Source organism: Ornithorhynchus anatinus, chromosome 8 (assembly GCF_004115215.2).
Source record: "Ornithorhynchus anatinus isolate Pmale09 chromosome 8, mOrnAna1.pri.v4, whole genome shotgun sequence".
Lineage (NCBI taxonomy): Eukaryota > Metazoa > Chordata > Mammalia > Monotremata > Ornithorhynchidae > Ornithorhynchus > Ornithorhynchus anatinus.
The window spans coordinates 25,781,945-25,793,722 of record NC_041735.1 but is presented as its reverse complement, the minus strand read 5'-3'; the positions used below and the strand labels follow the sequence as shown (position 1 = coordinate 25,793,722).

General features: G+C 46.5%; 1 protein-coding gene across 4 annotated transcripts in view; it reads right to left on the bottom strand.

Annotated features, from left to right (window-relative positions):
* Positions 1-3,981: 3,981 nt before the first annotated feature.
* Positions 3,982-11,778, bottom strand: part of ARHGAP40 (Rho GTPase activating protein 40) — a 90,351-nt gene continuing 82,554 nt past the window's right edge. For 3 of the 4 annotated variants that reach the window (XM_029071011.2, XM_029071012.2, XM_029071007.2), the window contains 2 exons: positions 10,333-10,388; positions 3,982-6,686 (listed from right to left, as the gene is read on the bottom strand). In XM_029071011.2, coding sequence (XP_028926844.1) covers positions 6,580-6,686; positions 10,333-10,388 — 163 coding nt within the window. In that variant the 3' untranslated portion in view covers positions 3,982-6,579. The remainder of the gene's footprint in view (positions 6,687-10,332; positions 10,389-11,778) is intronic. The other variant, XM_029071008.2, reaches the window with a different exon arrangement.

The following is an 11,778-nucleotide window of genomic DNA, read 5'->3' as shown; positions in this document are numbered from 1 at the left end:
TGAGAGAGGCAGAAAGAGGTCTGTCCGTTACAACCACTTTGTCCTTATTCCTGGGATTTTTTAAAAAGGGTTTCCATTCCTCCTTCCTTTCCTAGACATCTTTCAGCATAGTGCTTGGCACAGACTAAGGACTTAAATGATTCCATTATTATTATTATGTCTGGAAACTAATTATGAAACAACACAGAAGCTGGCTCCTGTTCTGCTAGAAACACAGAGGGCTAAATATTTTATATCCATTTCAAAAAGGGCTTCACAGAGTAAACTCTATTTTTTTTTCTGGGCAATTGGGGGTATTTTAGAACAGAAGACCCACACTGCAAAGATGAATTCGTTTGTGAGATGATTTCTTGCCACTGACCACTTGCCCGAGTCCCCCCTCTGGGTTAGAACTCCCTCTTCCTTCATACTTGAGAGACCACCACTCTCCACACCTGCAAACCCCAATGAATAATCACATCTCCTACAAGAGGCCTTCCCCAAATGAGCTCTCACGTCCCTGCCTAAGCCCTGCTTTCACTCTTTCATTCAGTAGTATTTATTGAGCGCTTACTGTGTGCAGAGCACTGCACTAAGCGCTTGGAATGTACAACTCTGGGTTGTGGTGTAGGTACTTGGAATCGCACTCCTTAACCACTCTGATATTCACCATTCCCTCGGCTCCACAGCACTTACGTACATATCCAGTAGCAGTTTATTTAAATGCCTGCCTCCTCTTCTAGCCTACAGACTCCTTATAATAATGATGGTATTTGTTATGAGCTTACTATGTGCTAGGAACTGAACTAAGCTCTGTAGAGATCATCTATACCCACTCTTCCGTACTGTCCTCTCCCAAGTGCTTAGTGGACAGAGCTCGGCACACAGTAAGTGCTCAGAAAATACCACTGATCAACTGATCGATCGATTGACGTGGCAGATCGGAAATTTTCCGCAGGGGTGTTGGGCAGAAGACTATAAGTTCGGCCATGCCTTTTATAAGCGATAAAGACTACAAGGGAAGTTTACCAACCTGCCTGTATAATAATAATAATATTAATGTTGGTATTTAAGCACTTACTATGTGCCAAACACTGTTCTAAGCGCTGGGGTAGATACAATCAGGTTGTCCCACGTAGAAGGCTCTGCGTCCTGAAATTGCCCAATCAGCCCATCCTCCAGGCTCAAACCTTACTATTAAATGCCTTCCTCAAGACTCTTTGTTCTCCCAGGCTGGCAAAATGCAGCCAGGTCGCATGGCTTTTTTAATTACGGTAATTTTACCTTAAAAACAGGCAGCTGGATGTCCATCAAGTTGCACATTCGCTGTCGGGTAAGTGATTCTCCTCCCTCCCCCGCCGGCTAAATGATTAGGGATAATAACGAGTGGCTCATAATAAACTCCACACACCACAATAAGTGCTAAGGACATGATGCCCGAGTCAGGAGGGCTATTAGGCAACCCCTGGGTCCTTTTCCCTTTGGAAAACAATGCGGCATCCTTAATTGTCCCTCCGGTAATCCCGAACGCAGGTTTGTCAACCGGCCCTGTTGGCTTGTTATAATACCTAATTATTCCCCTCTTGATTGGCTCTCCTAGGGTCCCCCGGAAGCTCCCAGAGACATGTCACTCCCAGCCCACACGGACTGTCGACGACGGTTTTTGCCTTCAGCAGAGGGAACTGGGCTGCCCTCTGCCACTCACTGCTCCCTGTTCCTTCCAAACTTCAAACAGAGAAGCAGCATGGCCTCGTGGATAGAGCACGGGCCTGGGAGTCAGAAGGTCATAGGTTTTAATCCCGGCTCCACAGCTTGTCTGCTGCGTGACCTGGGGCAAGTCACTTCACTTCTCCAGGCCTTAGCTACCTCATCTGGAAAATGGGGATTAAGAGTGTGAGCCCCATGTGGGACAGGGACTCTGGCCAACCCGATTAACTCGTATCCACCCCAGCGCTTAGTACAGTTCCTGGCACGTAGTAAAGACTTAACAAATATCATCAGCATCATCATTATTATTTCCCTCTGCCATCCTCCGTTCTCTCTTGCTGCTCAGGCCGCTCTCTGCCATCCTCTGCTCTCTGTTGCTGCTCATAGCTGCTCTCTGTCACTCTCTGCATCCCGCTCCTTCCCTCTGCCATCCTCTGCTGCCTATTGCTACCACCTTCTGCTGCTCTGGGGAGCTTTCTGTTGCCCTCTTCTCCCCGCTCCCGCCCTCTGCCACCCTCTGCGACCTTGATATAGGCAGCAGGAGGGGACCCAGAAAGAACTGGAGAGGCAGAGCACAAAAGTCTGAGAAAATGGTTAACCGTCAGTGAAAGCCTTAGAGTACGCAGCATGCATAAGTCACAGCGGGCAGTCAGGGTGGAAGGAAAATAATCAACAAAAAAATGCCCTTGGGAATGCAAAGAGATTAGCCCTTGGATAACATTGAAGATGAATGGATGGACTAAAACTTGATTAAACCGAAGGTGTTTTCCCCTCAGATAATCATGCCTAAGGACTAAGAAGACAAACCTATCCGAAAGCACCTGTTTGTTTTTTTTTAAAGTTTGCCACAGGACCATCTGGAGATGTTACTTGCAAAAGTCGATCACCTTATTATCGTTATTATTACTAATATTTGTCTAGGGCCTATTCTGAGCACTGAACGGCATGAGGAAATATTTAAATAAATACAAGAAGCAACGATGGTTCCCGCCCTTGAAAAGTTTACCATCTAGGGGAGAAAGAATAAACACAGAAAATCTTCTACCCAATCAAATCCTACCCTTCCCCTCCCCAAACCCCAGTCCAGAAGTAACGAAACTCAAGCTTTATAAGTAGTTGTACGGAGTGCTTACTGTGTGCAGAGCACTGTACTAGGCACTTATGTGGTCGAGTCGTTTCCGACCCTTGGCACTTGGGAGAATAATAATAACTATGGTATTTGTTAAGCGCTTACTATGTGCCAGGCACTGTACTTAAAGTTAGTACACATAATCCCTGCCCTCAAGGAGTTTACAATCTAGCAAGCAAGACAGACACAGAAATAAATTACAGGAAGGAGGGAGCAAAAAAGTGTAAGGTTAGGGACACAATCAATGGTATTTATTGAGCACGTACTGTGGACGGAGAACCATACTAGGCACTAGGGAGAGTAAGAGTTGCCCACAGAGAGCTTACAGTCTACATACGTGCAGTGGAGCGGGGGTGCGAGTGTACAAGACCTTAGGTAATGAGAAAGTGCTGAAGAGGGGAAATCGGGTGGAGAGATGAGACTAATCAGGGACGGCTTCCTGGAGGAGTAGTGATTTCAGAAAGGCTTTAAAGATGGGGGAGAGGAGTGGCCCGCCAGATGGGAAGCTGCAGTCCATATCTCACCCACCATCTTGTCCAGTGGAAGCAGCAGTACTTGTAGCCATGGTTCAGTGGCAAGAGCCCGGGCTTGGGAGTCAGAGGTCACGGGTTCTAATCCCGGCTCCGCCGCTTGTCAGCTGAGTGACTTTGGGCAAGTCACTTCACTTCTCTGGGCCTCAGTGACCTCATCTGTAAAATGGGGATGAAGACTGCGAGCCCCACGTGGGACCTCATCACCTTCTAGGCCCCCCCCAGCCCTTAGAACAGTGCTTTGCACATAGTAAGCGCTTAACAAATACCAACATTATTATTAAGTACAGACCAATAACGTAACACTCTCTGTCCTCACAGAGCTTACCCTCTAACACGCAAGGCAAGCAGAAAAATATTTTCAGCTAGAATGGTCAAATGGGGCTTGTCCTCCTCACATATTGGCTAAGATCATCTGCTCATGGCAATTACATCTAAGTTAGACATGTAGCAACCTCTAACTACTCATTTCCAACACGATGTAATAACATCTAGCAATGTAAATGACTTAAGCCAAGATGAACTCTAGCTCAAAAGTTAGTAGTCATTCCTCTGGTGTGAAACAGCGCACCAACTTATAAATCCCTCCTTTGTGCAGGGAACTGGGGTAGAAAAGTCAACGCAATGAGTTAAGTGGCATGTTTAATTTCTCTTGTAGCTTTATTGATTAAACTGATTTTAAATACAGCATTAAAAAATTTTAAAAAGATAATAAAAACCAATATTCAAAACCTTGTAGTGATGGGGTTTCAACTTCACCATACTCTCCCCTCCTGCAAAAAATAGGACACTAAAATTGCCAACATCAACTCAATGGATAAATCTGAACTCTATACACCCTTTCCCTATGACTTGCACAATAGCGGTTTCTTACACTGCACACACTTCTGAAAAAGAGTACTGACTCTCCATCCCCATTTCACAGCTGCAGCTTCACAGTGGATAACAGTCAAAGTAATCTGCCCTAGGAAATTTAGTCTCCTAATGAGCTAGGGCCAATATAGTCCTCCTGATCCCACTGTCCTTTTCAGCTCTTCAAAAAGAGTATCCCACACCAAATGCTGATGAGAGATCTAATCTGTGGAGCTGAAGCATGGAAATCCTTGATCCTGACTAGTGCTGGAGAGACAATATGGCATCATCGTCCACAGCCGCATCCTTATATTAAGAGCTCCCCAAACCATTCCTCCCCTTTTTCCTTGTTCCACGAAATCTCTCTTTCAAAGCCTGAGGCTGAGGACATTTTGAGCAGCAGAGCTCGATGGTTAACGATTTCTACCCTGGCCTCCAGTCTTCATGGCGAGACATTCATTGCCTCTTCCTCCTCCTTCCCAGGGAGGGAGATGCCCCCGGATCCCAGAGATCCTTTCTTTCGTTCCTTAATCATTTGGCAACTCGCTTTTTAACTGCTTGGGTGGAGGGGAGGAGGAGGCAGCTGCGTAAGTGAAAGGAATATGCCGTTCCAGCAGTTCCAGTTATGTTTTGTTATTCCACTCTAAAATGAGGATGGGAAAAAACAACGGATTGAAGTACAGATCTTTTAACTATTAATACCAGAGGAAGTTATGATTCAGTATAGGTGAATAAACTGCTCCAAACACACCTCGGGATACAAAGCATGTTCTCCAGATGAATCTGTTCCGAGAGTAAGGCAAACCACTTAAAAAACAACAAAATGCCATCATGAAATTATAGTCATGCTCAGTGTTCACTTTCTCTCAGGGTGAAGGTCCAAAGTTTTTTTTTTTTAATCCCTGCTAGGGGGTATCCAGTTGGCTCTCTTGGCTTTTTCAACAGGATTAGAAAAGTGTGGAAACTATGTACTTTCTAACAAAAACTCTTGCACATCTTTTTCACATAAGACACTATAAATGAGCAGACGTTCTAGGCTAGTCACTAAAAATATCACTATCTCTCCTAGGAACACGCACTGTACACACACATACACACACACGCTTGTGACAAAAAGGAATTAGTAACTTGGCTCAAATGCTTCTGATTTGCATTGGTCATTTCCAAGGCCTGACAGTATCTGGATCAGGACACCCAATAGTGACTTTGAAAGAAGAGGAGGAGCAGAAGTTAGTCAGCATTCTATTTCTTTGTAAGAAGTAATACTCGGTCATCGAATTGATGTGGGATTGCCAAAAGTGATCTGTGAAGGTCTTTCCTGGAGGAGTTGAAAGTCAGTTGATTCTGAAAGTCAGGCCTCAGGAGCATTTAGGGACCAACAGCCACATTGAAGTGGTTTCCCTAGATGAAGTCTTGGGAAGAGAATTCTTCTCAATCCTGCATACGCTCATCTCAGACAGGGAAGGCAGCAGTTTCTCCGCACTCTTTCCCCAGAATGGCTTCCATCTCGATCTTTACAGCTTTCAACAGGATAAGGGTTTTTTTTTTTCCTTAAAAAAAGAAACATTCTAGAGATATCCCTCTCCGATATTCTTTAATTTAGAGTTGAAGGTTGCCCAACTGGACAGTCGTCCCTTCATACGTGCGGTCCTTCGACTCAAACTGCTCCATTTCATCTTTCCCCAGATGGCACTGTAAGGAACGGGTACAAGACAGACACTCTTGGCACATTGGTTTCACCAGCACCTGCAGCTCAAGAAGGGCAGCCAATCACATGGGGTAGGTAACACATCCAGTCACCCTACTTCTGGGGGCAATGAGAAGGGTAGGTCCTTCAGGAAGGTTAGATTTTTGTTTTGCTCTTTGTTAGACAAAATTGTATTTGTCTCATTGGCCCTTTAAACATCCAAGCAGCTTAGAAGCTGCAGGAAGAGAGCCATCTCTCCTAGCCCACCTGCAGCCCAAGATGCCCATCATTAAATGTCACTGGCAGAACAGGCTAGTTTGGGCCAGGTCGGAGAAAGTTGTCCCAGCCGTTCCCTCCCGCCTCAGCATGGAACGTCCAAAGCGAGTTTTGAGAAACTAACTGGATCTTGCTGGCGTCTTCCTCTAAGAGCGGGCTTCTCTCTGACGGTGGATCAATTCGCAAGGGGATCAGAGAGCTGTCGCCGAGGTGGACCGCCTTTTTACCAGCTCTCTGAGGGACTGGGGATGACTGCTCTCTTCACAGCCCGCGAGGCAGAAATGGACAAAGCTGGTTTCCTTCATGAAATCAGAGTTGCTTCCCTCTATTGCAGGGTGTCACATGTGGATCTCATGCGTTCAGGCCAACTGACCTCTCAGAAACTTGGATCGAAGACTTCGTGACCAGAGGAATATCCTCTAAAGTATCTGTGGTAAGGTTGGGCTCTGCTTAATGACCCACTCCCCATGAGGATTGATGTGGTACAAGTCTAAGAGGTAGGTGTCTGGGTCCAGGCAATGCTCACCTGGAAGGAAGAAAAAGCATATGGTTAAAATGGTCGAGAAGCAGCACGTCCTAGTGGGTAGGGCACGGGCCCCGGAGTCAGAAGGACTTGGGTTCTCATCTCAGCTCTGCCACTCGTCTGCTGTGTGACCCATGGGCAAGTCACTTCGCTTCTCTGTGCCTCAGTTACCTCATCTGTAACATGGAGACTAGAGACTGTGAGCCCTATGTGGGACAGGGACTGTGTCCAACCCAATTAACTTGTACCTTCCCCAGAGCTTAGTCCAGAGCTTGGCACATAGTAAACACTTAAAAAAACACCATAGACAAAACAAAAAAACCTAACATTTCTTGGGGTCTATTATTATTATTATCATCGTTGTATTTGTTAAGTGCTTACTATGGGTAAGCACCATTCTAAATGCTGGCGTATATAAAAATTAATCAGTTTGGACCCAATCCCTGTTCCATACTGGGCTCATAGAATAGACAAAGTAGGAGGGACAACAGACATTGAATCCCCATTTTAGAGATGAGGAAACTGAGCATAGAGAAGTGAAGTGACTTGGCCAAGGTCACGGCAGGTAGTTGGCAGATCTGGGAATAGAATCGATGGCATTTATCCTGTGCTTAATTTGTGCAGAGAAATGTACTAAGTGCTAGGGAGAGTACAGTGCAAACAATACACCTCCGACTCCCAGGCCCCTGGTCTTTTCACTAGGCCACTCTGTTTCATCCTCCATCTATGCCGGGCCCTTTACCATCCCTATCCCCGGGCTCCCTTCCATGTCTTTCCTTCCCCACCGTCCCCGCCCGAGACAAATCCACAGGAGACAACTCTGAGGAGGACGCAGACTGCTCCTCTGATACCGAAGGAAGAAGCAGGTCAGGGGAGAACAAAATGAGATGTAGTGATGGAACACGTCCTCGGAGATAATGAACAGGGGGACCATGGCCATGCACACTTCACCCTTCTGAAAGACTGACTGAAGAACAACCTTCTCCAAAATCTGCTATGGCTTCTTTCATGTACACAACAAAAATATCTATCAGCTGGCCAGCCTTTCCCCATCTGTGGTCTTCTCCCGTCACACCCCACCTTGTACTCCTTGCTCTGCCCCAGCAAACCAGGGAAATGGTGTGCCCTAGTGTAAAAATCATGGACCTGCATTAGGACCTGGGTTCTAATCCCAGCTCTGTCACTTGTCTGGGTGGCCTTGAGCAAGTCGCTTAACTTCTCCGTGCCTTCGTTTCGTCGGGGGTACAATGGGGATTCAATACCTGGTCTTCTTTCTACTTGGGCTGTGAGCCCCGTGTCAGACAGTGACTGTCTGACCTGATTAACTTGTATCTACCCCAGTGCTTAGATCAGTGTTTGGCACATAGTAAGCACTTAATAATATCACCTTATTACTATTATTAATAAAAGAAATCCCTCTGCCCATCACTCTACCTCCAACCTCTGCTCTACTGTTCAAATCTTTCCCCTACCGGCTTTAGCAAGCCACATGCCTTCCCTTCATCAAAGACTTTCTAGAAAGTCATCTCCTCTCAGATCCCATTCCTTATTTAATCCCACTCCTTCCCAGTCAGGCCATACCACCAGCCACATCAGTAATCCTGTGTTTGTTTATCCATTCCTGTCTCTTATTTTTACCTCTTCTCACTCTTAGAAATTGTGCGGAAGCAGCGTGGCCTAGTGGAAAGAGCACAGATTTGGGAGTCAGAGGAACCTGGGTTCTAATACTGGTTCTGCTACTTGTCTGCTGTGTGACCTTAGGCAAGTCACTCAATTTCTCTGTACCTCAGTCACCAAACTGGCAAAATGGGGATTATGACTGTAAACCCCTCGTGGCACATGGACTGTATCCAACCTGATTATCTCGCATCAACCCTAGCACTCTATACTGTGCCTGGCATATTGTAAGTGATGATGACGATGGCATTTGTTAAGCGCTTACTTTGTTCTAAGCCCTGGGGAGGATGCAAGGTGATCGGATCGTCCCACGTGGGGCTCACAGTCTTAATCTCCATTTTACAGATGAGGTAACTGAGGCCCAGAGAAGTTAAGTGACTTGTCCAAAGTCACACAGCTGACAAGCGGCAGAGCCGGCATTTGAATCCATGAGCTCTGACTCCCCAGCCCGGGCTCTTTCCACTGAGCCGCGATGCTTCTTAACAAACACAATTAAATTTTTAAAACATTGTACATTCATCCATTTGTGTCTGGTGCCTCTCCCATTGGATTGCTAGCTGTTCAAAGATGGAAATTAAATCTTTGATTTCTTTTCTATATGCCCAAGCATGTAATCCTGTGCTTGGCTTCTGGGAGGTGCTTGATAAATATTGTTGATTCTGGTACTTCAGCAAAACCTTTAGTGGCCACTTTTGACTCATTCGGGCTGCTGGACTCAACGTGTGGGAGCCCCACAAGCTCTCCCCTGCACACTGTTGCTCAGTGTGCTTCTCGTGAGGAGAAGCAGCATGGCCTAGCGGATAGAGCACAGGCCTGGCCGTCAGAAGGACGTGGATTCTAATCCCAGCTCTGCCACTTGTCTGCAGTGTGACGTTGGGCAAGTCACTTCACTTCCCTTTATCACAGTTACCTCCTCTGCAAAACGGGGATTAAGTCTGTGAGCCCCATATGGGACATGGACTGTATCCAACCTGATTAGCTTGTATCTACCCCAGTTTCTAGCACACAGTTAAGTGCTTAAAAAATACCATAAAAGAAAAAACAACTGGGCTCCACTGCTAGTCTGAGGTGAATGGAGATGATGCTTAGCCCCTAGGGATCTCCATTCCGCACACCTGGGCTCCAGATTTCCCTATACTGGATTACCTCTTCATTCTCATTCAATGCAACCTCATTACAGTGCTGTTTCATACAGCCCGCTGCGCCCCAGTAAGCGCTCAGTAAAGATCACTGACTAATGATTCCCCAGGAATCCCGCAGAGAGTCAGGCAGGCGTATTTACTGAGCGCTTACTGTGTGCAGAGCACTGTACTAAGCACTAGGAAAGTACAATATAACAATGTAATGGGGACATTCCCTGCCCTCAGTGACCCTACAGACTAGAGGATGTTATAACTGGGGAAAACGCCTGAACATTCAGGAATATTCTTGAAAGCATCGCTTTGTGTGGAAAAGTTGTAGGGGTCTGGCCATCCATCAGGAATCCCTCCCTGAGGGACTCTCAGAGCCCGGCGCACAACTGCCCAGCTGAGAAAACACTTGGGACTCACTCAGAAGGGCAACGTCCCCTGAAATGAGTTCCTTGCCATTTTCCCTTTTCCTTTTTTTTTTTTTAAAACGGTATTTGTTAAGCACTTACTATGTGCCCAGCACTGTATTAAATGCTCGGGCAGATACAAGCTAATCGGGTCGGACAAAGTCCAGATTCCCACTTGGGGCTTACTGTTTTGCTCCCCATTTTATGGATGATGTAACTGAGGCACAGAGGAAGTGAAGTGTCTTGCTCAAGGTCATACAGCAGACAAGTAGCGCAGTCAGGATTGGAACCCAGGCCCATGCTCTATCTACTAGGCCACATTGCTTCTCTTTTCCTCCTCCTGAATTCTGCAACTGGGAACGAGGCTTCCAAGGAGATGATCTCTTTGGAACTTGGGTCCCTGATATGTTGCAAATGTCCCAGTTGAGAACTTACTTATATTGCCGCCAACTTCATACAGGAGCAGGTTAGAAGCCTCAGTGGATCCATTGCTGTGGGAAACAGAAGGAGAAGCAGGCCCCTGAGTGGACACAGACAGTGAGGCAGGGCGACCCCATCCCATTCAACCAGCGGAAAAGAAACCCAAGGCGTTTTTATTTGACGGCAACCGACTCGCCAGGAAGCGGCCAGCTCTCTGACAGCAGGCTCCACTGCTCTCCGGGGCTTCCGGAAAGCTGAGTTGCACAGTCTAAGAAGCGGGGGAGGGGAAAAAACAGAAGCACTCTTCATCCCGATCAGATTCACCATGAGGAATGAAGACTGCTCCTGAAGAGGGAAACATTTAATTCGTGAGAGAGGCCTGGCTGTCAATACGGAGCCTGCAAGAGCCGTTCTCGGCAGCAGAGTTAATAAGTAGTGGCCCACATCCTTAAATTAATGTCACCCAGCCACACAACCCCATACAAAGGCTCAACAGTGGGTCAAAGTCGATAAAAACCTGGTGCTTTGAGCCCCTGGATTGCTGTTGTGTGATGCATTTGTTACATTTGCTGTTCATCAGAACAGCAGCACGCCACAGTGGAAAGAGCACAGGCCTGAGAGTCAGAGAACCTGGGCTCTAATCTCAGCTCTGTCATTTACCAGCTGTGTGACCTTGGGCAACTCACCTCTCTGTGCCTCAGTTCCCTCATCTGCAAAATGGAGATTCAATATACCTGTGTCCTACTTAGAATGTGAGCTCCACGTGGGACCTGATTATCGGGTACCTACCCAAGCGCTTAGTAACGTGCTTGGCACATAGTAAGAGCTTAAATGCAATTATCATTATTATTACTATATCTCCTCAGAGAGGCTGGTGAGGTTCTGAGGGGTGGATAACCAGCTTCATAAGTGAAGAGGGCTCTTCCATTTATCTGTCCTGCATCCTCACATCATTGCCTCCTTTAACAGAAGCCGTTCTTCGGCCCTGAGAAACAGGCAGGCGAAACAAAGTGGATCAGAACAAGAATATGGGATGATGACTTTTCTTTATCCCATTCTGGGACACTGCCTGTGTCACTGGTGAGATCCAGACCCTTTCTGAGGGAAAAGAAAGTGCTTAAGTCTCCCAGCTCCAGGCAATCAATCAGTGGTATTTATTGAGCACTTACTGTGTGCAGTAATGACCCTTTCTATTTGGAATCTAAACTACTGATGGGTTGGATAAGGCACAGTCCAGATTCACATCCCAAATGCTTAAAAAGAGAGTGAAAAATGAAGGGCAAACTGCAGTAATAATAAAGGCGGTACCTCTTAAGTGCTTACTATGTGCTAAGCACTGGAGTAAATACAAGATAATCAAGTTGGACACGGTCCCTGTCCCTTAGAGGGCTCACGGTCCATGTTACGTAAAAGGAAGGACTGGCGTTTAATCCCCGTTTTACGGATGGGACTACTGAGGCC